Here is a 27,732-nt window from a genome sequence, read left to right on the forward strand (position 1 = left end):
CTATGACTCAAAGTAGAGAACTATCCTTGAGAGAAAAGAGCTCAGGAACCATGGCCAGGCCCAGAGTTCAAGCCCCACCAACCACCACCACCAATGAAAACAATGTTCCTCTCTTCTATTAATAACCCAACATTATCTTATCTCACTTTTCTCCACCTATTCCCAAACTCATCTACCACCTCTGACCATCTTTCTACTGAGGAGTAAGAGCAGTAATAACAAGAAGTAGAAATTAAAAGTCTTTTGTTGTGTAACAAGCATGATAATGGAAGCTTTATTGAGCGTAACAAAAGTGTTATTGGAATCTATCAAAACAGACATATTGTAAAACCTTTAGGAACTCTAGGCTTACTACATTGAAATTTCTGATTCTGATGTGAAAGGCCAATTTGGTTTTGCCCAGGTATCTAGAAGTTGGCCAGGTTCTTGTGCTGTACCAGGCATTCAGATCTCAGTTTGGGACATTCCTGTGTACTCATGAACACCTTCCTCTTTGCCTTTCACAGAATCCTTTGGGCAAACAGTTTCTTTTTGTCACATTTTACATGAGGCTCTGTGATATTCCTTTGCTTTTTTCTTAAAGATTTCTGGCATCACAGCAATCTTTTACTTCTCTTGGGCATTCTTCTTGTTTCCAGGAACAAAGGAGCACTGTAGTTTAAAATATTTAAAACAGATGAATCAACTCTGAACTTTAAACCCATTTTTGTGTGTGTGTGTGTGTGTGTGTGTACCTGTGTGTGTATGAGTCTGTGAGATAGAGAGACACACAGAGAGAGAGAGAGAGAGAGAGAGAGAGAGAGAGAGAGAGAGAGAGAGAGAGAGAGAGAGAGAAAGAGAGAGAGAGAGAGAGAGAGAGAGATTCTAAAAGAGTATTGAACTCTTCCTAGATCAGGACTCGTGAAATCTGATATTTCAAAGAATAAGAAAATCAAAGACTCAATCCCATTAAGTGAAGTAATCCAGACCCAAAGGAATCTATAGGCTCAATGGTTTCCCTCATTTGTAATAATTAGTACACATCTAGGACTCTCCTAGCAGATGATTACAATAGTGTAAAACCTAGGTACCTAAAGTAATATAGGATGAGACTAAATGAAAGGATCTGTAGGATATGGAAACAAGAGCTTTATCTTGTGTGACTGTTGTTCTTAATGTACTATTTCTCTTTTCTTTTTTGCCCTTTGGTTAATCTCATATTGTTACTGTATCTGACTTCGTTGCCTGGTATATTATATATATGTTTATTTATTTATTTGAAATAGGAAAAGGAAGAGGAAAACAAGATGATTGGGAGGGGTTGGGGAGAGGGAAATGGAAACAAAAACACAAGAAGGGGTATCAATGTGTGAGAAGTAATGCACCTACTAACTGATGAATGTAACTGTAACCCTTCTATACATTATCCCAACAATAAAAGAATATCAAAGACTCAAAGTCAAAAGTCAAATTCCACACAGCATAATCATGCATACATGATATCCGTTAGATTCTATGTAAACATTCTATGATTTGTATACCATTAAAAATCAGCAAAAACCTACTTGCCTCCAACTATGTAAATTATTTTCCCCTACATCTTGCTTGGGTCAATGTATTCATTTTTCATACTCAATCATCATTTTCTTGAAAAATAATTCTCTAATCTTTCTGCTAAGTGCTAAGGAGAATATTCCACATTTGTGTTAAGCCTAACAATGGGGAAGTAGAAAGCTTTTGTGTGCTCCTCATTTGTGCCAGATGAGTCCAGTAAATGACTGTGTATCATGAATACCTGGAGCCTTGTTTTTTTTTAGATGAAAAACTCTGAAACAAAACAAAACAAACACTATCCAGCTAGGATATCATGAATTATATATTAAAACATGTTTGGGCATCTTTCATTTTTTTCCTTCTATAAGCCTATTTGGGCAGGAGCTGAACAGGAAGATGTGGCTGAATTTCATTTTTAACCCAGACCTGTGTGACTTCTCTGTGTGTTCAAACATCTAGAGTGTCCCATCAGAGCTCTGAGCCAAGGCTCACTGATGTAAATGGCTAAACAGCTGGGTCACATGACATATTTGTCTATGTGTTCCAATAAATATTTTGCTGCTGTAATTTTTAATCTTGGTCTAGAAATATTCAAACAGTGGATAAATAGCAAAACTGTCATCAATGTACTCTCACACACTCAGCAGTGACTGGCATGTGTCACAGTTTGCACATTTCCAGGGGTGCACACACGGGGACTTACCGGGTCTGTATCACAAGGAGGGATGAAATGGTTACATGACACCTATAGATGAGAGGAGGACAGTAAGCGCAGAATCTGAATAGGAGAAACAAATTGATAATTTAAGCTCACCATCCCTAACATAGAAGTTATTTATTACTAGTCACTTATCCATCAGGCATTCTAGTGATGGTATGACTGAGAATTTAAAGACAAAGAATAGAGCTCACAAGTGTGGCACAGGAAGTTGGAAATAGAGTATGGTAAAATTCACTTATTTCCTTAAAATTCAACGGAAATATATCATCACTTCCAAAAGAATGAGAATAATAAATGTTATTTAGGAAAACTTTTTCTTGTCAAGAACATTGTAATTATGAAATTTTGTAGCTGGGTACCATAGCTCACTCCTGCAATCCTACTTACTCAGGAGGCTGAGATCTGAGGATTGCAGTTCAAAGCCACCTGGGCACTAAAGTTTGTGAGTTGTTCATTTCCAATTAACCACCAGAAAACTGGAAGTAGCACTGTGACTCGGGGATATGGCAGTAGCCTTGAGCTAAAGAACTCAGGGACTACGCCCAGGCCTAGATATCAAGTCCCACAACTGACAACAACAAAAAATGTAGGTCAACAAATGACACAATTTTATCCATGAAACAAAGTTCAGTTTTTAAGTTTACAGGTCTATAAAATTCTCTGCTGACATTGTAAGCATATGAGTTCAAGAGTGGATGGTAAGCTTGAGATGGTGCAGGACAATCAGGTTCTGTGAGGTGAAGTCACGCAGGTAGTAAGCATGGTCAGTGATGTGTCTAGACAGCAGTGTTCATTTCCAAACCAATTCAGATGCAGCTTCCACAGAAAGTTAAAATGCCAATTTCCATATCCTTATGGAGGCAAGTTACACAAAACATATCTTTTCTCACTGTACCTTTGTGCTTATATTAGTACTCTTCAAAAGAGTTAAAACACAAAATCAAAACAAGTACCTGTTCATCAAGGAGCACATGCATAAATACAATATGTGGCCAAAACAGAAAATCAGTCAGCTATAACGAATGAAATAATATCATTTGCAGGAAAATAGAAGTAGAGCTTATCATGTTAAGCCAAATATACCAGACTGAGCGAATCAAATGTCACTGGTTCTCTCTATCTTGTAAATCTAGACTTTAAAGATGAATAATAGGAATGTACAAGAGGAACTTTTGGGGGAAGGGACAGCAGTGGGGAGTGAGGACATAACAGAAGAAGGTATGGGACATGTATGAAATGCTCTTAAGTATACTATTTGATAACTATGAATGAAACCAGAACAACTGTTGAAATTATTCTGAGAGTGGAGAGCACAGGTATGGACGATATTGGAAGCACCAGTGTAAACAACAAAGACATACCAACAACAACAACAACAAAATAACTGTAGAGATTCAGCATGAGAGCTTGAAGTTTTAAAAAATGCCCAGATCTCCAATTCTATTATGAACACTGAATGGTAGCAATATTAACTGAACACAAAGCAGTCAAACAAGTCAGGATTTCAAAAATTGAACAACAATCATTCAAATACTGCAAGCCAGTGGAACGTATTGAAATGCAACTGACCCTGCTCAGGTACTGGTCCAGGCTCTCAACTGAAGTGTATGCATTTGAGGAAGAAGTCACATGGTTTTCTCGAGGAGGGAAACTTCCCTTCAATTCTGCATCATGTGGAAGGTTTTCCATAGAAGAGCCCTCGCTGCTAGGCCTTGTGACAGGAGTATGGGCAAGAGACTGAGTGTGTGCTATCACCAAGGAAATTCCTTCAATGGCCTCCTTCATGCTGTCCACAGTCCTGTGAGGTTTGCCAAGGACAAATACCAGCATTTCATTAGTCAATAAAGAACGCCTAAGGAACAATTTCCTTTTAGCAAAACAACTTAAAAGTTTCTAGATAATATTCCCAAGAACTAGAAAACATTCAGTCTCATTATCTATCTATATACTATAGCGGAAACAAGCATTTGTCACTGAGTTATAATTCAGTCACAACCTCTGGGATGAATAAGAGCTGAATTCAGGATCAGAAATCATTTTAAAAGCTCTTGAGCAGTTTCTTCCTTTTATCTATCTTCAATGATGCCTGACAGGACTTCTGTCTTCCACTTGCTTTCACACTGAACAAGGAAATATTTTAACCCCTTCTTCATTTCTCCTTTCAGTGCAGTAGAGAAATACCAAAGGCATTTTTTTCCATTTTCCCAAGATTAAATGATTATTTAAAAAGCATGCCACACAGTATAGAAATCAACATTCTCTCCCATAATTCTGTGCATCTGGGATTATAGAAATGTCACTGTCCCTGCCTCACATCTTCAAATTAACATTCTCAGGTCATAATAATAAGAGTTCCCACAGGAGGCCTTCCAGAAAAACAAGCTATTTTCTTGGCTCATATTTCCCTGTTTTTGCAGCATGTACCAGCAATCTATCCAGGAAGTATACAGTGGGGAGTAAGGAGGGGATCCACCAGCAAGCCTGCAGTTGTCGACAGCCATAAGATTAGATACAAGCATAAAGGGATAGGTCAACATACAGCAAAGAATGCTGTGACAGCTTGGAAATCACTTTTCGTTTCATTCATGGTAGAAACCCCACTGTCCAGTGCATAGGTGTCACGAGGTAGGCCAGGGAGTTACAGAACCACAGAGAAATGATGTCACCAGGCAGTGAGGAATGAGACCCGAAAAGAATCCCAGCAAGCTCTCTTCCCAAAAGATAGTTATTATGGAGTCACAAAGTCCACAGTATTTGGATTCTCTGCCAATGGACTGTATCATACATCTCAGAGTGATCACGTGGAGGGGATGTGTAATGAGGGTAGCAGCACAATGAGCCATCATCTCTCGAGTTGTCTCTTCGATAACTTGGTCAAAGGAACATGAGGCTTCTCTATGGAAACTTCCAGTTCCTGTGTCTACGGACCACAGTTCCAAGGGCTCCTGAACACAGTCTTGGAGTTAAGCCTGTAAACAAGCCATGCTTCCCGTCGATGCTTGCAATGTGCTGAGCATAACAAAAGAGACCAGGAAGCTGACGTACTTGCTACCCAAAAATATTTTGTCCTATTGTTGGAAGAAGAGGCACATATCCCACCCAGATGAGCGACACTAAAGGCATTTTATCTCCAGCCTCCCTCAAGTGGCCACACACAAAAATGCAGCCGCTGAATTGACCAATTCCAGTCTTAGTTTAGAAGACTAACCCTAGTGTCTGTCACCTTGGAGTTAATAGTATTTTTCTGCTACATCCCCATGAGAAATAATTAGGGTAGAATCTTGCAAAAAAAACCAGTTGTATTCAGCATTTCTATTTATATCAAATCTGCAAAAGAATTTTACAACAAAATATCTTTCTTAATTACTAACATTGAATATGTAGCAGATAATTTAAGAGAATAAATTCATCATATAAGAGAGTTAAGTGGGAAAATCCATATAAAGAAAATAATAGTACCCATGTTTGAGTAACATTTTACAAGTTAATTTACTAACAATTATATTCCAAAGTCATAGTACTTATGTCTCATAGCCTACTAATGTCATCAACCATTTCTCTAGAGACACAGTCACTGACCTTGGATTATGTTCTGTCATTCTCATTTTATTACTTACTTGCTGAGTTCATATTGTTGAGTCTCTCTATGGGTTATTCTCTGTACACAGAACTCCTTGGAATGTTGAATCTCTATTTTGTGCATCTCTTGTCCTTGTTTTAGTTGAGAAACTTGAGATTCCAACATTTTAAGCCTGCATTCAATCTGATTTTCCATTAAATTTTCTGAACCCTTTTGAACATGCCCTTGGCTCTAAATCAAATTAAAATACATATTTAAGCATTACAGCATTTGCCATGCAAAGCCCAGAACTTCATGAAAACAGCTACTGTAACAATGATTTCAATGGCTCACTTCTGTAAGCCCAGACAATCAGGAGGCTGAGTTCTGAGGAGCATGCGTGGAAAGCCATCCCAAGCAGAGGAATCGTCTGGCTTTGCTCATCACTTCCACTTACAAACAGTGGCCACACCTTTCCCTTGTGCGTCTGGCCACTCCTATTGAACTTGCAGCAATCTCTGACATTTGGTCCCACCCCTTCCGGTTTCCATAGCCTTTCAAGGCTAAACTCATTTCCCTCATGTACATTTCCAGCCCTTACCTATTTAAGGAGATCATTTACACTTCTATGGTATTTGTTCCTGCCATTGTACTTGCAGACAAACCTACAAAATCCTTTACATGCCAAGGTCCCTTCTGTAGATGGTGTCACATGTTGCTTGTTCATTCTAACTCATGTTGCTGTGAGCAGTGATTTTCTGGTCTCATGTGTAGGAGGACAAACTTCCTGAAGATGCTGAATATCATTCTTTTTTTTTTTTTTTTTTTTTGCCAGTCCTGGGCTTGAGCTCAGGGCCTGAGCACTGTCCTTGGACTTTCTCAAGGCTAGAGCTCTGCCACTTGAGCCTCAGCACCACTTCTGGCTTTTTTCTATGTATGTGTGGTACCGAGGAATCGAACCCGGGTCTTCATGCATGCTAGGCAAGCACTTTAACCACTAGGCCAAACTCCCAGCCCACTGAATATCATTCTTTGTCTGGCTTTCACCCACAATCCCTGACTTTTTTATAGGACTTGCACCTATTCTGTTTGGTGAGCAGTTTTCTAGAGACCTATTTTTGCCATGGTCTTGTTCTAAAGCTTCTTTCAGACATATATTCAACCGCATTATTTGCAGGGTTGGATATCTAGAGCCTATTCTTGATTGGTTTTTCCATGTTAACCGAGTGCCTGTGAAATAAATTCACCCAGAATCCCTGGCTAATGGGCTCTGACATGAGCACCTCTGGAGGAGTTAGGGATACAGCTGGATAGATCTCAGATTGAACTTTTGAATCTTAGAAGAGATCAAAGTGGCTAATAAACCTAGGCCACATGTCTACTTCACATCTTTGGGAATTACCAAAAACAAATCCCTTATTATTTTTGAACATGACTAGTAGAACTACATGTTTTATAACTTTCAATTCCTTAATACACTTCTCTAAGAACCTGATGTATCTGATGTAACCTGGCAGTCTCTTTCATGGAGGACACTTTTTTATTCTTTTTTCCTTTCTTCTTTCTTTTTTTGTTGGTCACGGGACGTGAACTCTGGGCTTCGGCACTGTCCCTGAGCTCTTCAGCTCAAGGCTATGGCGCACTTCCAGCTTTCTAGTGGTTAGTTGGAGATAAGAATCTCACAGACTTTCGTGCCAGGGCTGGCTTTGAACCTTGATCGAGTAGCTAGGATTACAGGAGTGAGCCATCAGTACCTGGTTTGGAGGACCTTTTATCAGTGTATTTTCCTGTCCTGTGTATCAAAGTATGCCACTTAAATGGCACTAATTCATATGTTTCAGTGTTTCTTCAGCCTTCAGAGAGATCAGTCATCACAAATGTCTATGTGTATAATGGAACTGCATGCAAACAGCTACTATATCCAGAATCAGTTCCTGGAGACAACTACCTCACTACTCGCATCGAGTCCTCCCCATGCCATCTTGTGTTCTTGATCATTACAGGAGCAAGCATGGGTGACGGGAGACACTTTCTCCTGCTAAATTCTTATGTAGCTTTCAGTTCTCTCCATACATCGGCATCTTGAATGATTCAAAAATTTCTACTGAGATGAGCTGTTTAAGAAAGACCTGGAAAGTCTGATGAACCAAGTGAAATAGTTTCTTCATTTTTTAGTTTTTAATATTCAGTTTTAATTGTTATTAGAAAGGGGAAGTACAGAATGCTTGGCATTACATAAGTCAGGTAATGAGTACATTTCTTCTTGGACAATGTCACTCTTTCCCGTTCCTACCCACAAGTTGTACAACTCATTTTCAACATACAATCTACTGAGTACCACTGCTACATTTGTTCACTCTTTGTTCCCCATCTTTATGTTCTCCTTTACCCCCACAACGACAGATAAATCAACAGACAAAAAAAGGAAACAAAAACAACAACAAAGAATAAAACCTGGGAATACTTTTTAAGCAACAATGCTTAAACAATGCTAAGTAGCTGAGATTTTAGACATGAGATTATGAACATGATTATGAGCATGCCCAGTTTGTTTTGAGATAGGGAAATGTTAATTCCCTATGCACCCACAGCCACCTACAGAAGCTGCCCTCACTTTGGCTCCCATGGGCTGAGTTCATGTAGGTATGTAGCATCATGCTCAGCTAGGTTTTCTTTTCAGATGCCAGAGAGAAAAACATTCTAGAGGGAAAAGTGTTCCCTAGGGACATACCATGCATTCTTCATGAGGAATTCAGATTACAAATGATTCCTCTGCAAAACATCACTGAAATATTAGATTATAAAGACAAACTCAGGACTCTAGTACAAGTTTGTTTTTTACTTAAATTTCTTGTAATATCAAAAACTGTATGTTGTAAATGTACTAAACTACGGGGGGGGAGGTCAGGAGATCTGGAGGGAACAACTTGTGAGAAAATGAAGGAGAGAGTAACATTGTTCAAAAACAAATGTATTCATCACCTGATTTATGTAACGGTAACTCATCTGTACATCATCTTTACAATAAATTTATTTTTTTTAATTTAAAAATACTCTCTGATACTGATATTACACCAATTTCTAGATGGCAAAATTTAACCATTGATAAAATTAAGTGAGCATAAAAGTTTCATTTACAATGATCTAGTTTCCTTGGCATCTTATTACAAACTTCATCAACTTTTTTGAATTCAAGTGCCATCAAGTCAACACAACAGCTGTAAAGAGGAAGAAGCACCAATGTGAATACAAGAAATACTGCACCAGTGGCTCATGCCTGTAATCCTAGCTACTCAGGAGGCTGAGATCTTAGGAACAAGGTTCAGAGCTAGCCCTGGCACAAAAGTCCTGTGAGACTCTTATCTCCAATTAACCAGTAAAAAAACGGAATTGGCACTATGCCTCAAAGGGTAGAGCTGTAGCTTTGAGCTGGATATGGACGGTGGCCAGGCCCAGAGTTCAAGCCCCACAACCGATGAGAAAAGAAATACGGCCATCAATAACCTTTGTCAAATTGACTTAAACATTCCTTACTCTGACAATGGAAAAAGAAGTCTTCCTCTTTAGTGTGGTAGACTTTGGGAAGAGACTCACCAAAGGAGAGCTTGCCAGTTTTGCCCTTTGTCTTTTCAGCTTTTGTTGAAGTCTTTCAATTTTCTTTGTTTTCTTTTCTATGGTAGCTTTCAATAGGAAATTTTGAAGTACAAGCCTACAAGGCAGGTTTTAAAATAATTATTTCCACGTATCCAGTTTTAAATGTTTCATATAATTTTAAACAAGGTTCTAAATAAATGATTACAGAAATTCTGAAATGCCTCAAAAGATTTTAGTAATCATACTTTTGTTTCATATAAAATGTGCAAAATTAGGATTAACTTGAGATGTTATACACATATCATGTTTCTCTTCTTGTTCTGTTGTGGATCCTATAAAAGCCCCCATTTAGCCAACCATCTTCCCAACCACTGAACTACTTCCCAAACCCCTGGATATGCATTTTAGGAACTCAGAATGCAGGTTCCTTAGCTTCACACAGATGTATGTAATTTATGCTGCTTCAATTTATACTTTTGCATTTCATCTTCCATTTCCTTTGCCTTTGGTACAGCTTCTGTGCATCCTTCCTCCTTTCCTTCTCGCAACTAAAAGAGATGAGAAACAGTTTAGCAACATTCTGGTGCACTTTTGTACACCAACTGTTTTTGTGCTGGCATGTTTCAAGCATTGTGAGACCCCTTCATCCCCATGCTGTTCTGGTCCACTTTAGGGCTCATTCTGTGTACTTCGCTAAGGCAGTTTCAAGGAATTCACATGGTCCACAGAGCCTACAATTATACTGGCTAGCCTTGTACAGACATAATTATGACCCTGTTCTAGAACTTTTGTAGCCTAAAAACGTTTTGAGTGTGTATTAGAACAATGGGTTTCTTTGCACATATTTCATGTTAATCATGTCTCCTAGTAGCTTCTCCTGTTACTCTCTACATGATCCCAGTCCTCCTCCTGAAGAGATTCTCCTTTTACTTCTTGCTCAAACATTATTTTTAAGCTTTGTTTTTTTATCAGACATTCTAATTGGCAAAATGGGGAAGTGTTTGTGGAAAACATTTATATTTGGAATTTAAAGCACTAACACATTGTATAGAATATGAAACTTTCACATATACAAATATGCAGAACTAGGCTACGCTTGGGATGGAATAGCATGTTATTCTGTAATAAATGGGCTCTGCATCTCAGAGTGTGAGTGGTAGTATGTTCATAGTTTGCACAGTGCCTGCTTCTGAACCACCCTCCTCAGCTAATTAGTATGTGTTATCATGCAAGGTAATGCCTGTGTCTTCAATTCTCCATTGGTGCTATGAAAATCAGAACAGTATAGAATTCACTGGCTGTGGAAATGTTAAGCTAGGAAACATCCAGAAAGGGCCAGTAGCACAGAGAACTGTCTGCATTTGCATATGATCACATTTTATATTCTGATAACATGCCATCCTTTAGGAAGTGGCATGTGGGTGGGAGAAGTCTTCAGGAGACCAATCCTTCTTCACAGCAGTAACAGTGACAGAGAGTGGAGAGCACAAGGTTTCAGAATCAATCCCCATGGCTAAAGCAAGTATCTACAGGTGCCATAGGCAGCAGTGGTTTTAGGCATAGGAAGCAAGAGATAGATGTCTTGTTCTCAGTGCTATTCAGGGGGTCATGATCATGCAGCAGAAAGCACAATGGCACTTCTCCATTGGATGGCAAGTAATGGAGCTGACAATCAGAAGCAGGGGAAAGCCATGCACCTGAAATGCTGAACTCTACTCTAAAGTCAAGATTCCCCTCAAAGCAATTCATTCTAAGACAGGGCTCATGATGGGCAACTTTAGCAAGCACTCAGATGCAAAGGTGCAAAGTAAAATGGGACCTAGCAGAAAATGGAGAGGCAGTACTTTTTTTTTTTTGGCAGTTCTTTCTGTAGGTGAGATGATATGGTAATATCTAGTAAAGGAAACAAGCTCTCTACCACTGTGAGAAAACCATGCGCATTTATTTAAAAAGCTACCTTAGTACAGTAACAGTATAGGTACCCTATACTACCTTATGTGGTTTTGATATATAATTGCTTAAGAGTTATTGCTTAAAAACCTTGGTATGTCAATTTTTTGAGAATAAATAATTCCATTAGTAACAATTCCTTAATAATGACAACTGTTCAGTAAAAGTATGTTTTTTTGTCAGTTGTGGGACTTGAACTCTAGGCCTGGGTGTTGTCCCTGAGCTCTTTGGCTCAAGGCTACTCTCCTACCGCTGGACCTGGGCTCTGTCCCTGAGCTCTTCAGCTCAAGACTACTGCCCTACCCCTTGAACCACAGTGCCATATCCGGTTTTCTGGTGGTTAATTGGAGATAATAGTCTCATGGTCTTTAGTTCCCAGGCTGAGTTTAAACTGCGATCCTCAGATCTCAGCCTCCTGAGTAGGATTACAGGTGTGAGCCCCTGAGCCCAGCTAACATAAATATTCTTTTAAAAAGAAATCCAATAGCATAATGTAGATATTTTATCAACTACTTATAGATTTTATGTATGCTTAACATTTCAGGCCTTTTATTCTAGGTATAAAATGAGAGAGAAATTAATGTGATATATTTGCAATTCAGGGGAAATTCATAAATCATTTCTTTACAAGTTATCTTGAAATACTGAACCAAATGAATATGGAGTCGGGGATGAGAATGAGGTTTTGTGGAAGGGACTCAGCTTGAGTGTTTGTTGTGACACATCACTGTTCCCAAAAGCTCTCTGACTGAAATAGGAGGTTATGTGAGGTAGAGGCTGGCTCTTCTCAAAGGAAGGAAATGACTTTTACAGTAGGGTTTCATCCCAGCTCCCTGTTCTCTTATCTACAAGTGAAGGAAGAAATTAACGTCCACATCCACACATCAAAACTTAGAATATAAGTGATTGATTTCAAGAGTTTTGATACAAAAGATAAAATACCCATTTTCTTCTTGGAAAATATTTACAAATTTCTCTTTTATCTTTGGATTTTTTTTTTTGAGCTTTGAACTTGGGGCCTGAGCACTGTCTCTGAGCTCTTTTGCTCAAGGTTGGCACTCTACACTTTGAGCCACAACTCCATTTCTAGTTTTGAGTCATTAATTAGAGATGAGTCTAATGGGGACTTTTCTGTCAGGCTGACGTTAAACTACGATCCTCAAATCTCAGTCTTCTGAGTAGCTAAGATTTCAGCCATGAGCCACTTGTGCCTGGCTGTCTTTGGATTTTGGCAATAGCGGTATTTTGAACATAGCCTGTGACTTGCTGGGCAAGGGAACCCTGGATGGCTCTCCCCCTCCCCCTTCCCCCCCAAAAACCTCTTGTTTGTCTGAGGCCACTGGGAATGTCATCCTGTCATTGTTGCACTATACCTCATGTGATGAGACCAACAATTGCATACACACATGCAATTCCATAACACACAGAGCTGGTTCTTAAAATGTGTCCATCTGCACAATCATACAATATTTGGAAATGACTAAAGGGAATACCTCAGAATTCAGTTTTTGTTGCTCCATTTGTATCTCCTTGGGCAGGCAAAGACAATTTGATGAGATTTCAGTTTCTAGTCTTCTGTCTTTTGCTAGTTTGGAAAGTTCCCTCTTGATTTCTTTTTGTTCTTCTGAAAGCTAGAAATACATTTTCTTAATTTTTTGGTGTCATACTATAACTGGGAGGAGCAGATCTTAAATTTGAAACAATGCTTATTTTAATTCACCATTTTGTTGCTTGTAATGTGGCTCAAATTCAAAGCCTCTTGATTGCTAGGTAATTGCTCAACCATTTGAGCCACATCTCTACTTTTAAGCTATTTTGGTTTTTTTTGGGTGGGGGGCACGGCTGGGGCCATGATATTCCTACTGATACTTCCTGTGTTGCTTACATTAAAGGAAAGCTTCACCAGGCCCCAGTTATTTCCTGGGATTGGGGCTTCCTGATTTTTACCAGGCTGTGATGTATTCATCTCTGCCGTCTGACTAACAGAAATTACAAGTATTAACCTGCGCATCTGACAATTTAAGGTCCTTTATCCAATATATTTTACATAGACTTTAATTTCTCCTATGACAAAATGTTGACAACAATCAAAAATAATTCTTTAATACGGTCAGAGATGAGATTCTACTGTGAAACATAATCACCTTACAAAATATTTGACTAGTGTAATTATACTTTCAAAGCTTTAACATTAAAATACCTATATTAATATTTATTCCAGTGATTAAAATCAATATGCCTTCTACTCCTTCCTTTAGAACATATACACTGAAGGAGGGAAATATAAGTCTAAGTGAAATGAACTCCAGGATATGGAAAAAAGAGATATGTCCTTGTGGTTGATGCCTTTAATGTATTATGTGAAGCTATTTCTTTACTCTGCTTTTTTATTTTTATTGTTCTATTTTTTTTCTTTTTTCCCTTATTGTTTATCACCTGTTGTTGCTGTATCTGACTTTGGTACCTGCTGTATTATACATATATTTATTTATTTATTTGAATCAGGGAAGGAAAGGGGAAAAGCAAGATGCTGAGACAAAGGCCAAAGGATGAAGCAGTGTAAAAGGAATATTCACAAGAAAATACGTTGCAAATGAACTTTACAACTTGGGATGTGGTGGAGGTATGGGAAGTGGGAGAAAAACATGGGAAGAGGGAAAATGTTCAAGAGGTAATGTACTCACTACCTTACAAATCTAACCACAACCTCTCTATACATCACCCTGATAATAAAATAAAAAAGAAAGAAAGAACATAGAAAACGAGTGTCTGCCACAGGAGCTCACACTAGGTATGTAAGAGGTAGACTTTGGAAGGAGGTGTAGGAGGGAATGTGATGAGTCTCCCTTATCACCCAGCAAGCCAGGCATGTTGGAATGTACTTGAGATCCCAGTACATGATGGGCAAGGATAAGAAGGACCATAGTCTGTGGCCATCTCTGTGCAAAATGGATACCAAGAGAAAAGCAACTAAATCACAAAAAGGACTGGCAGCTAGGCACTGGTGGATCGTCCTGCAATCTTAACAATTCATGTAGATGAGACCTGAAGATTATAGTTCAAAGCCAGCCATAGCATAGAAGTCTGTGAGATATTTCTCTCCAATTACACACACACACACACACACACACACACACACACACACACACACACACACACACACACACACACACACACACCTCACCAGAGATGGAGCTGTGGCTCAGTGATAAAGTGCTAGATTTGAGCAAAAAGATCAGGGACAGTGAATAGGCTTTGAGTTCAAGCCTCAGGACAATCACGCAAAAAACAAAAGAAAGGATTGGTAATGTGACTGAAGCAGTGGAGTACTTGTCCAACAAATTCAAACTCTAAATTCAATTTCAGTTGCTCAAAAAAAGAGGGGAGGGGCCAGGAGTTTGGCCTAGTGGTAGAGTGCTTGCCTAGCATCCACAAAGACCTAGGTTCGATTCCTCAGTACCACATACATAGAAGAAAGCCAGAAGTAGTGCTATCGTTCAAGTGGTAGAGTGCTAGCTTTAAGAAAACCCAAGGACAGTGCTCAGTCCCTGAGCTCAAGCCCAGGATTAGCAAAAAAAAAAAAAAGAAGAAGGGAAAAGGAAGGGAAGAAGAAAGAAGAAAGGAGGGAAAGTAAGGGGAGAGGGGAGCAGAGGATGAAAAAGGAAAGAAAGAAAAAAAGAAAGAAGGAAAGAAGGAAGGAAAGAAGGAAGGGATAATATATACTAAACATATGTTAGATGTTAAGAATTAGTCCCAATTATTTGTTTTAAATATCATTATTTCTAGAAGGAGACACACTGTGTCCTGCCTAAGTGAAACAATAACAAATCACATACAGAGCTTTGGTCAAACACAGGCCAGGCATACAAAGGTGGACCCACAGGATAGCAACTCTACTGATGAAGCAGGTGTGTTAAGTGTGTGGAAGTGCATCCTTCTGATGGTTTTGCAGTGATGAAATTGCCCAATTATGCAGTTCCTTGTGCAAGTGCCTGCTGAATATACTAAATCAAAGGGATACAAAAAATAATATTGGCAATGAAATAAATGAAATAAACATAGCAATTGGATGTCTGTAGCAGATTTATTTACCTGAATCAAGGCATTTCGTAAAGTCTCTAATTCCATATCACATGCACAAGGTTGCTGATTGCCTTCTTTATTATCTTGTCTTTCCTTGTTTTGTTTAGATGAGCAATGTGCATTTGTCTTCTTGTCATCTAGTCTTAAGACATGAATACAGGTGTAAAATTTCTTTTGTTAGAAAATGTAAAGCTCATTGGCCGATATCTCTTCACATGTTACCATAATAAAACTTTTATGATCCCTTCCTTTCTAGCCTTATGTAGTATGTCACTTAAATCTCTTCCAAAAGCTACCACAGTAGAAAAGGAACAATGAAAGATAATTCTGTTACTTAGGAAGCTACTTTTACTAGCATAAAATATGAAAATGAAACTCTAATATTATTCATAAGAGATGAAAGTCATTTTTATATAATCCTACTGTTCTCTCAACTAAACTAGGTAACACAATGTAGCTAATAAGTTTTAAGGTTAATGTGCACAAATGTGCATACATTTTCTACAAAAAAGTTTTACCTTTATACAATCTTTCCAATAATTCAAAGAATGACTTGCAGTGTAAGGTAGCCCCTTAAGATATTTTCACACAACATGTATCTACCCAGTAGCAGAACCCCAAGCCAAGCTGTTTTCTAATATCTGCAACCACACTTCCATGTTTCCTTTATGTAACAGTGTCACTGATTAATATCAGTATGAATACGAGGAACAACTGAAATGATAAACTTAAATAATACAATAGTTACTAAAATAAAACAGTAACTTTTTCAGCATAGATTAATTTTTAGATATGCATATATAATAGGGATAGTAGATAAAATAATTAAAGAACTCTTTTTTTTGCCAGTCCTGGGGCTTGAACTCAGGGCCTGGGCACTGTCCTTGGGCTTTTTCCTCAAGGCTAGCCCTCTACCTTTCAAGCGACAGCCCCACTTCTGGTTTTTCTATATATATGGCACCGAGGAATCAAACCTAGGGCTTCCTGCATGCCAGGCAAGTACTCTACCACTAAGTCACACTCCCGCCCACCCCAAAGAACTACTTTCTAATCAACTTTTCCTTTCATTGTTGTTGAGTGAGAATAAGTGACTGCTCCTGTCAGCCTCAGAGAAACAGAAGAATCTAACACAGTTGAAGCACTGGATTTAATCCCCAGAACCAGCTGTAGAAAAATAAATATATAATTTTTAAAAACATTTTACTGAGTAGAAATGACAATTGTATATTGTAAGGAATTGTGAAAGAATAGAAACATTCTATGAGTATTTTTGAAATATTGATCAAAGTCTTTATCTACTCATATTTTACGTAGGTAGACATATTTGCTACATATAACATTTATTGAAAGTAAATAATCAGAAATATATAAAATTACTTATATGAAGAATATTCTTCATCAGCATCAGTTTTAATTTAAAAAATTAAGGTTCAAAAAGAGTTTGCAGGCTGGGAGTGTGGCCTAGAGGTAGAGTATGGAAGTGGCCTAGCATGGAAGAAATCTTGGGTTTGATTTCACAGTTCCAAATGCACAGAAAAAATGTTGGAAGTGGTGCTGAGTGCTAGCCTTGAGAAAGTTCAGTGACAATGTCCAGGCCCAATTCAAGCTACAGGACTGGAAAAAAAAGTTTTTGCAATATACTGAGATGTCTGTTCTACTTTGTTTATATCATTAAAATTGAGGTTCAGGAAATATTCCTGGAGCAGGGAGTTTGGCCTAGTGGTAGAGTGCTTGCCTAGCATGCATGAACACCTGGGTTTGATTCCTCGGTGCCATATACATAGAAAAGCCAGAAGTGGTACTGTCGCTTGAGAGGTAGAGGGTAGCCTTGAGGAAAAAGCCCAAGGACAGTGTCCAGGCTCTGAATTCAAGCCCCAGGACTGGCAATAAAAATATTCCTTTAATTACTTCATGTATCAATGGTAAATAACTCATCAAAAAATATCAAGCACCACAAAACAAAACCCTGAAAAAAGTGAGAGGGAAGTCAGTCACAGCAAAGGTTCTTTTCTGTATGTATTTAAATGGAGCTCAAATGTTTCCACACAACTAGATACATACCTCCAATGACAAAATTCTCTTTCCTGTTCTTCTTCACACTGTAACTGTGATAATACTTTGCTTTCTGCTCGCTCCTTTTCCTGGCATTTCAATATATTTTCCAAACATATTCTTATATGTATTTTACGCTGTCTTTTTTTAAGTTGTGAAGGTATTTTATATGAGTGAATTGCATCCTGGGTCTGAAATAGCTGACCTGAAAGAAAACAGAAAAAATTCTTTGGGCACATAAAGGACCAGATGTATCCATAATCTCTCATTCTCACTCTGGACACTCTACCCCATATGAAACCATTGTACAAAGCTCTGCAGGTTACATCCCTGTTCTGGGTTAGCTTAGAGCCTAGGGCAGTGGAAAGGCAGAAAAATGACCACTGTCGATTAACTAGATGCATTTTCTCCTTGTTCTAGGAATTTATTAGGCATAGGAGTACTTTCCAGAAGAAAATAGCTACACTGATAATTAAACACTAAAAAGGAGACAGGAAGAGAGACTATGAGCTGATATTTATCCAATCTACAATAGTTATTGATGCTTCATGGCAGTCTGTTTCTACCTAAGATGGAGTAAACTGTGTTGAGCTATGCTTCTGCCTGAAGCCAATCCAAAAATATTCAAGCAAACCACACTAAAGCACTTTGAAGACAACATATTTGAGAGAATGCAGTCAGTGAATGCACTGCTAAACTATTGCAGAGGGGTGTCCTTGAGAGACAGTGAAGAAAATATTCCCAGTGCCCAGGCCCTTCTGTGAGAGGGGTACAGACCAAGGCACAGAAAGAAGAGAGCTAGGTGGTGCATACTCCAGGTTCCCAAGATGCAATGGTGAGGAAAACAGGCTGAAGGAAGTGAGGAGGATGAGTGTCATGTGACAGCGCACTGGAGAGTTCAGAGAGGAACAAGGGGAATTCAGGAGAGCTACACAGGACTCCCTTGCATATGTAGCAGAGCAGTAGATCACATGTGTTCAGAAAGGGGCCTGGCATTGAGGAATAAAACACATGAAGAGATGACAGAAAATTACCTATTGTTCACGCTCTGCCAGGAACTGATGTCTTTATAGAACAGAGGACATCAGAAAGGCCTTGCTTCAACAGGGCAGAATTAACCCTCAATAAATCTTGTCCTGAAATATCTTAACAATTTATGAAACTAAGACAGAAAGAACCAACTTTATCTGAAAGTGACTTGCTTCCAAAAATAGGGCTCAAGAAATCAAGTTGTACATTACAGAAATCATACAGAAGGTTGATGAGCATAACTAATCATGTATTAACCACCGTGATTACTCTGTAGTTTTCTCAGTAGTCCCAACTGATACATTTTATTCTGCATTTGGGAGAACTTAATAAAAGAAAGAAATCATATGCTGATAGATCTGGATGCTGTAGCTCAACCCTATAATCCTAGATACTCAGGAGGCTCACAGGATCAGGGTGGGCAAGTAAATAAATACAGGAGGCCCTTATCTTCAGTTAGTTAGCAAACCCCCAGAGGGTTGAGCCTAGACTCGAGTGGTACAGAACCAACCAAAAGCAAAATGCCAAGCATTTGAGCCTCAGACTTCCAGACTTTCTGCACATGTGCGTACACACGTGTACACACACACACACACACACACACACACAGTGATCATATTAAGAGCTTAAAAAATAAAGCCAAAAATGTATCCTCTCAAAAATGAAAGCTGTTAGAGAAACGGTGATCTGAACTCTTCAGGATGAGCTGTGGAAAGACAATTCACCAGAGATGATACACAAATAGAATTGGCCCTGGCAGGATAGCAACCATCAGCATGCATCTGTGATGCAATGAAAGGACTTGGATATGCAGCAGGGCAGGGACCAGCTAAAATGCTAAAACTCACAACCAATGTCACATTATAGTGTACTTGTAAAAACAGAGAAAAGGAAACCAGTAATGTTGATGTTAATAGCTAATGGCAATGAGAATTTACATAACTTTTGGAAATTTCCTTACTTTTATCTTTCCTTTCTGCCACTCACCTCCTCCCCACTTGTTTTGACACAGGGCCTCACTATGTAGTTCCAGCTGGTCTGAAACTTTAAATCCAGTCTTAGCCAGAGATGCACTGGGATTACAAATACATGTTGCCAGGGCCAGGAGTTTGGCCTAGTGGTAGAGTGCTTGCCTTGCATGCATGAAGACCCAGGTTCAATTCCTCGGTACCACATACATAGAAAAAAGCTGGAAGTGGTGCTGAGGCTCAAGTGGTAGAGCTCTAGCCTTGAGAAAGTCCAAGGACAGTGCTCAGGCCCTGAGCTCAAGCCCAGGATTGGCCAAAAACAAAACAAAACAAATACATGTCACCCTGCCTGGCTTTTGGAAAGCTCCCAATAAAGTCACAAAAGGAGCATGAAGAGATTTTGTGAGTGATGTTTATTCGCTCCTTTAGTGGCCATGAATAAACATATATGGAATACATTAGTGAAAAATAAACTGTAAATTTCATATCATGTGTAGTTCATCAGGCATCAGTAACACCTAAAAAATCAAAAGAAAACTAAATGCTCTACTGCAAGAATACCCCTGTATGGATATGGGAAGGTACATGAGAAATCTAGAGAAATCTGTAGCAATGAGAAACAGTAGCTGGCTTTTGAACCAAGGCTTGAAAAGATCTGGTAGGCACTAAATATGGGATTAGCATTTACAGAGCTGACTAGGGTCTCCTAAGTTGGGGTGAAAGTGAAAGGTACCTAAAGTTCCTGTAGTATTGTAGGTGTGACCCTCCGTGAGAATGGGAGAGCATAGAGGAGAAGCACAGTGAAAAGACACAGGAGGGATTTTCCACTGAGAGCGATGCAGTGGGAATCATCTCTCTATGGCAAAGTGTGTAGCCCTCATTCTACTTTAACCTGAGGCATATTTGTGACACTAATGCAATAATAACACATTAGTATTGTATAACAGTGATAAGCAGCACTCGTGTAAGTAATCTAAAAGACCTTAGAAGCCAGGTGCCGGTGACTCATAACAACTGTATTCTAAGCTATCTGAGTTCTGAGGATTTTGGTTAAAGGCCAGTCAAGGCAGGAAGTTCCATAATGGTCTCATCTCAGAAAAAGAGTAATGGGGCTGGGGCTCAAGTAGTAGAGTCCTAGCCTTGAGCAAAAGAAGCTCAGAGACGGTACCCAAGCTGGGGTTCAAGTCCCAGGACTGGTTAAAAAAGGACCTTACAAGTATTCAGTGGCCCTACCTTCACCTTCCATTCTGTGTTGTTTACTTTGCATGGAGAAATGCTCATAATGAGGCAACGCAGACTCTTCTGGGACTGATTCAGACGACTTAGAGAAGACATTAGTGCCACCTGTTCCATTGATTTGGTCTGTGGTCTATAAAGTAAGTAACAGTATTTCAAAATGTGTATGTGTTTCTGAAAATACTTCTAATGCCATATATTGAATATACAAATATGGTAATTATTCATCTTTTTATATTTGCACTAAAGATCCTTCTGAAATGAACTCATTTCATGTAAGGTTAGAGGAAAAATCAAGAATCAAATATATAAGATAAAGATAAAAAGATACTATTTTAAGTATGAATACTAGCTATGATTTAATTACTTTTTCAATATTAAGGGTAAATGCTACTGTTCATTAAAAAGGACCCTGTTATTTGCAGTGGCTATTTCTTTCTGATTTGCATGTGAAACAACTGTTGTTGCTGCTGTGGTTGTCGTCAGGTCATTGATCATGTCATTCAAGCGTGTGACTATAGAAAAACCCAGCAGATGCACAGAACTATGGCTGGTGGGAGTATTTCAGCAAGCAACTAACTCAAGAACATAGACAGCAACCGTGCATATCCCATGAGCTTTGGAGGATAGGGTATCAAATACATAATTTTAAAAGTACTACTATTTTCACTGGGATAGAATTAAATATAAAAACACTTTCCAGGAGAAGAATAGCTTACATCTCAAAAGATGATATTTGTATAATAAAGAGAGATCCTAATACTGAATTAAGCAAAAGAAAAGGTAATGTCAGCTGGGCTCTAATGGCTCACAACTGTAATCCTAACTACTCAGGAGGCTAAGGTCAAAGAATCGCAGTTTGAAATAGCTTAGGCAGCAAAGTCTGTGAGACTCTTTCTCCAATGAACCACTAAAAATCCAGAAATAGAGCCTGGCTCAAGTGGGAGACTGCTAGTCTGGAGCAAAAAAAATACCCTCAGGGCAGGGGCCCTGAGATCACAACTCAGGATTAACATCAAAAGAAAAAAGAAGAGTATTGTCCTAGATACACAAAGACAGAAGTACAGAACCTATATATTAAGGAAAAGCTTTCAGTGAGAAGAAAGCAGTAAATCACAGAGAGCTCAATGGAAATTTTGTTCTTTACATTAGATTTAAATATTGAAAGTTTTATCACAATATACAACTCTTCCCTAGGAGGAAAAGTTATAATAAGTTTTAAGAATGAAAGCAATAGGACAGTTTTTGTTTCCTTGGTTTTCAGATTCAGCTGGTTCCAACCTTTACACTGAGGGCCCCTCTTACTCTTGTTCAGCTTTCTAGACCACTCGGGGACTCTACCCCATGAGGTACACTGCCTGCCTCCTTTTTGGCTACTTATTGTTGACCAGGAGTCTCCCAGACTGTTGTGGGGGTTGGCTTTGAACCTGGACCTTCCAATTCCCAGCCTCTGTATCTGGTAAGAAGCTATTTCTTAAATGTGAAAAATGTGTCTTGTCTTTCTGCCATCATTCCTTTCTTATTCATTGTAACAATGTAGATGCCAGGATAATGAGTATCTTACTATCAACTGCTCAATCTATGACTGTAAGGATAAAATGATGAACCTAGGCATTCTCTGCTCTGTCTCCCTGCATAATGTATCCTAGATATTCATTTGTCTGATACAATGGCATATTAGGGAACCCACTGTCTGAATATAGAATTTTCTTCTTAATGGCTTCCATTTCCGCAAGCAAGAAAAATGAAATCCTTTTTAACATCTTCACTGGAAGGGATTCTAGAGATGAAAATTCTTTGCTGACAGATTCCTTCTCTCTCATGTAAATATTCATCCTGTTTGTTTCCTGACTATCTCTCCAAAGGTAATTATTCAGAAAGGGAAATGGATTCAGTGTCTAACACATAACAATTTTTAATGTGCTATAAAAAAAACCAAGCCCTAAGTTCCTGTAGGATGCATTGGCTAATGGTTTTCTTCAACTTGGTAATCTCTACGTCATTCATATGTGTATAACCACGGCAGATTACCCAATATCAACATATGCTAAGTTATCATTAAATCCATCTATAAATTTTTAGTTATATTTTCTGATTCCATTCATTAAAATAAAAAATTCTGGGCCGGGAGTTTGTCCTAGTGGTAGAGTGCTTGCCTAGCATGCACAAAGACCCAGGTTCGATTCCTCGGTACCACATACATAGAAAAAAGGCCAGTAGTGGTGCTGAGGCTAAAGTGGTAGAGCTCTAGCCTTGAGAAAGTCCAAGGACAGTGCTCAGGCCCTGAGCTCAAGCCCAGGACTGGCAAAAAAAAAAATCTGTTTCTGTTGTAATATTATAAACCCTTCCTTGTCAGTCATCTCCTTCAGGTACAATAATGTCTCAATATTCATACTTAGTAAAATAATTATAGAGCACTTGTTATTTTGAACTATTGATTGTTTAGAGTAGTCTGTGAGGTAAAGAAATTCCTTTGGTTATATTATTGAATAAATAAAATACACTTGTAGGAGAAGATAGAATGTAAATGATGAACATACCAAAGGCTGTTTATGTTCCCTGCCCTCACAACTCTCTTGCTCTTCTGCTGCAATCGACTGAGAGTCATGGCCTGCTGAGAAAACCATATTTTTCACCAGTCATCTACTGAAGTCAGATAAATGATAGAGAAAGAAGTCTATTCTTAAATTAGACATAACAAAAGTTTATCCTCAAGTGTTCAAAGTAACCCTGAGCAAAATACTTTTATTTCTCCCTTCAGGAATTACTTTAATGACCCAGATTTTCATCAATTGAATATATACTGAATATCATCTGAGAGGAAGACATGGAAACATTTCTGTGATTAATTTATTTGATACAAGTGAACCAACACAAGAGGCTAAAAATAAAATGTAAAAAAAATAATAAAAAAGAGCAAATTCAAAGTGCATATTCTTTTATTTTTATTTTATTGTCAGGGTAATGTATAGGGGGTTATAGTTACACTTGTCAGGTAGTGGGTACATTACTTCTTGCACATTGATAACCCTTCTCATGTTTGTCCCATTTCTCACCACCCACCTCTCCCAATCATCTTGTTCCCCTCTTCTCTAGTTGCAAATATACAAATAAATGTATATATAAAATACCAGGTAACAAAGCCAGATACAGTAACTACATGAGATTAACCATAAGGGGGAAAAAAAGAAAAAAGAAATAACTGTACATTAAGAACAACAATCAGGGCCAGGAGTTTGGCCTAGTGGTTAAAGTGCTTGCCTAGCATGCATGGAGACCCGGGTTCAATTCCTCGGAACCACATACATAGAAAAAAAAAAGCCGGAAGTGGTGCTGAGGCTCAAGTGGTAGAGCTCTAGCCTTGAGAAAGAGTCCAAGGACAGCGCTCAGGCCCTGAGCTCAAGCCCAGGACTGGCAAAAAAAAAAAAAAAAAAAAAAAAGAACAACAATCACCCTATTCTTATCTGCCTCATTTAAGTAACCTATCAGCAGCTCATTCCAATTGTTTTCACCTCAACAGCAAGTGTTTTCAAGAACTATTTCTTCTCTTATTTGGCAATCAGTTTTCCTCTTTTGTGACTTAATCTACTATTTGTAACATTCATTAAAGATGCCTTTTTTCCCTACTTGCCCAGATCGGGCATTCTTTGAAGTGAAGTTTACTTCTTTATCAAATTTGCACGGCATCTAAAACTTTCAGAATGAACAATATTTCCTTAGATGGTTTTCACTTCCCTAGTGGCAAGGTGGTTCCTACTGTGTCACTTTCTCTGACAAGACCAGGGAGGAACGGCCTTGTGACCATGCACCTTTAGGATTGTGTTTCAGATCAGACTCTCCATTAATAATAGCTCTCGCAACTTTAAGCATCATTTCTGAGAGAGTGATTTATTATATTTCTTAAAAAAGATGCTGTTCTAGAAAGTGAATTGATATTTTCTCATAATTGTCCACTGTGTCTTTCCTTTTCCAACAAAGTTCTTCATCTGCTCATTGCCATTTCTATATCCATACCTTATTTTCCTAAATCTAGTCTCTTGTCTAAGTGAGCTTATCACTTCTTCTCCCCTGTAAGTGATCCCATGACATTCCTATTGTATCAGAACACATTAAATTGAAACTCATTATGGAATCCAATTCTGTGGCATACTCTAATGAACCTATTCAAAGAACTTGATGATAAAAAATTGGTCAATTTGCAAAGTGACTTTTGGCCTATAAGGAAAAAGGGGGACCAGGAGTTTGACCTAGTGGTAGAGTGCTTGCCTAGCATGCACAAAGACCCAGGTTTGATTCCTTGTTGCCACATACATAGGAAAATCCAGAAGTGGTGCTGTGGCTCAAATAGTAGAGCTCTAGCCTTGACAAAGCCCAATGACAGCGCTCAGGCTCTGAGCTCAAGTTCCAGTATGGGCAAAAAAAAAAAAAAAATGAAGTATGCCATTGTAATTGTTCCTTGGATCCACCTTTTAAATTTACCTTTGTTAGCTATCATTTTTATTGATTATGAAACATGGCAGCCAATATGTTACAAAGAAAATTTGTCAAATAAATTTTTAGAATTAAATTGGACTTCTTACCTAGTACTCGTGCCTTAACTGGACTTCGTGTTGTTAGATCTGCAGCCTCAGAGGATTGAGCAGCACCCTTCTTTAAAAGAACAAAGCAAGGAGTCTGCAGAATAATGGAATGAACAATAAGCTGTGGGAAGATGTGGGAATCACATTCTGACGAGATGCTTGAACTTCCTCTTTTAGAAGGAGTGGAACGGGAAAATGTGAGAAGTATATATGTGAAACAAAAGCGCATGAGTACAGGGGCTCATATATGCCCTCTATATCCAGTATATCTTTTTAGGATGTGGAGGGCACTGACCAGTAATCCAAACATGTCCAGACATATTTTCCTGTATACAAAATCATACTTAGGATGCTTATTTCATTGATAAAAAAGTGAGTCATTGAGAAAAAAAGCAAAGAAAGAGTCCAGATAATAGATAGATGATAGATAGATAGATAGATAGATAGATAGACAGATAGATAGATAATGAGTATAAATCATATGTATTTGTATATAGGAAGGAATCAGCTGAACATATTAAAATTCAAAGGCATCAGGAAACCATATGGTTAAAGAAGGATATGAGTTAGTGCCTAATTGTTTGGATGGTGACAATTTGTATGACTTTAGATTTTTTTCCTTTATATTCATTTCTATTAATCTCTTCTAAGATTTTAATAAAATGCTTGTGTAATAATTAAAAGGAAAAATAAGTACTTGGCATTTCTAACCCAGAGTCTACAACACTAGCCTTAGGTGTGTTTGGCTAATCTCAGTCTTTTAACTTAAGACATTCCAATGACTATAGGTAAAGAATGAAAGTATCTAATTCATAATAAATAAACATATTTTCTCATGATTTTTCCTTTGGATGCAATTAGTATTATTGCCGAGAATTAGTTTCTTCACTAATAGAACTTTTCTAGATGTTTAAATCAGCTTAGTTATCTAAAGTCCAAAAAGTAGATAACTTGAAATACAAGATTGTCTTTTTTTTTCACAGTACTGGGGCTTGAATGTAGAGTCTAAATGTTATGCATTCCCTTTTTCCAGTCTAGGCTAACATCCTACCACTTGACTATTAGCTCCACTTCTGACCGTTTGCTGCCACTACTGGCTTCAAACTGTGATCCTCAGATCTCAGCCTCTGGAGTAGCTAGGATCACAGGCATGAGTTTCTGGTGCCTGGCTCAAAATCTTTATGTTGCTGGGTACTGGCTGAGAGCTAGGATTGTGGTTCAAAGCCAGCCCAGCAAAAAAGTCCATGAGATTCTTATCTCCAATTAACTACCAGAAAACTAGGAGTGGTTCTGTGGCTCAAAGTGACAGAGCTGAAGAGCTGAGGAACCCATGACCCACAAAAAAGGAATATGTGCATATGCATATGCCTTGCCACTGAGTAAAAGATCAATATTAAAAAAAATAAAACTGGACTTGCTGGGCACAGTGGCTCACACCTATAATCCTAGCTAATTAGGAGGCTGAGATCTGAGAATCACAGTTCAAAGCCAGCCCAGGCACAAAAGGACCTGAGACTCTTATCTCTAATTAACCTCTAGAGAACAGGAGGTGGGGCTTGGCTCAAGGGTAGGGTGGTAGCCTTGAGCCAAAGAGTTCAGGAACAGTGCCCAGGCCTAGTACAAGCCTGGTGACTCACAACAACAACAACAACAACAACAAAAAAAAACTGGACTGAATTTTTTACGTCAGTGTCATAGTTCGGGTTGTTTCCTTTAATAGAACAGCTATTGTCATCACCAGTCTCTGGTGCCAAGGGCACAGTTTGCACCATCTGCACCTGTGAACAAATGGCAGCGTAAACATGTTATTGGCATAAAACGTTATTATTTTTTCTTCCTCCTTTTGTCTTTTATTTGATGCTGGCAATTGAAGCCAAAGGCTTCATACATACTGTATACACTAGTAAGCTACACTTAAGTAATCTTGACTTCAAATACCATATAGTTTACAACTTTTCGACAGATAATTTTCCTATTCCAAGCCAAGTGTTTCATATTTTTGGCTTCAGATTTTGTCAAATTCCCCAAACTACTAACACATTAGCTTCACTTCCTAGTCATACTCATACCATACATATATACCCTTCATTTGATTACCTTGACTTCTATGAAGCTCAGTATTAACACATCATCAGTTAAAATGCAAGGCAAAAACCACTATACTTCTAGCATGAGAGATAAAACTTAAAAAGCCAAAAACACAAAAAATCAGCCAGTGCAAGTGGAATATTCATACATTTTTGGAAGGAGTGTCTAATAATATGATTTGGGGAAAAATCTATCAATTTCAATAAATCAACATGTATGTTTTATGAGCCAGAGATTAGATTCTACAGTATTTCCTTGAGAAAAATGAAAACATATCTAAACAAGACTACTACTAATGGAATGTGTCAGCCAGGCTCAGTAGCTTAAACCTCTAATTCT

At 38.4% G+C, this 27,732-nt stretch overlaps 1 protein-coding gene and 1 pseudogene across 11 annotated transcripts; both read right to left on the bottom strand.

The window, feature by feature from the left end:
* Positions 1–4: 4 nt before the first annotated feature.
* Positions 5–27,134, bottom strand: LOC150057184 (uncharacterized). Of its 11 annotated transcripts, none has more exons than XR_016537148.1 (13): positions 26,991–27,134; positions 25,306–25,399; positions 23,266–23,339; positions 20,723–20,858; positions 17,502–17,697; positions 15,450–15,582; positions 12,851–12,988; positions 9,882–9,955; positions 9,408–9,522; positions 5,872–6,006; positions 3,824–4,052; positions 2,237–2,311; positions 5–651 (listed from the first exon to the last, which is right to left on the bottom strand). XR_016537148.1 is itself a non-coding variant. In XM_090342363.1 (10 exons), the coding sequence occupies exons 1-10, from the start codon at positions 27,075–27,077 to the stop codon at positions 9,020–9,022; spliced, it is 1,059 nt and encodes a 352-aa protein (XP_090198489.1). In that variant the 5' UTR covers positions 27,078–27,134; the 3' UTR covers positions 7,973–9,019. The 11 variants fall into 11 exon arrangements, 3 of the variants coding, with proteins under 3 accessions (XP_090198489.1, XP_090198491.1, XP_090198490.1); XR_016537147.1 differs by lacking the exon at positions 5,872–6,006 and adding an exon at positions 7,762–7,894 and having other exon boundaries at positions 26,991–27,131; XR_016537144.1 differs by lacking the exon at positions 5,872–6,006 and adding an exon at positions 7,774–7,894 and having other exon boundaries at positions 6–651; positions 9,348–9,522; positions 26,991–27,128.
* Positions 4,573–5,542, bottom strand: LOC150057185 (mitochondrial carrier homolog 2 pseudogene; annotated as a pseudogene).
* Positions 27,135–27,732: the final 598 nt, after the last annotated feature.

This window comes from Megascapheus bottae, chromosome 11 (genome assembly GCF_031878675.1).
Source record: "Megascapheus bottae isolate mThoBot1 chromosome 11, mThoBot2.hap1, whole genome shotgun sequence".
NCBI lineage: Eukaryota > Metazoa > Chordata > Mammalia > Rodentia > Geomyidae > Megascapheus > Megascapheus bottae.

What these genes read in the sequence shown, in the direction of transcription:
- LOC150057184 (XM_090342363.1), bottom strand. Translation starts at nt 27,077, where the DNA reads ATGGTGCAAACTGTGCCCTTGGCACCAGAGACTGGTGATGACAATAGC. An exon ending in ACCCGAACTATGACACTGAC is followed by an intron (nt 25,400 to 26,990) that starts GTAAAAAATTCA and finishes ATTATTCTGCAG; the next exon opens with ACTCCTTGCTTTGTTCTTTT. An exon ending in AGAGAATTTTGTCATTGGAG is followed by an intron (nt 15,583 to 17,501) that starts GTATGTATCTAG and finishes TCATGTCTTAAG; the next exon opens with ACTAGATGACAAGAAGACAA.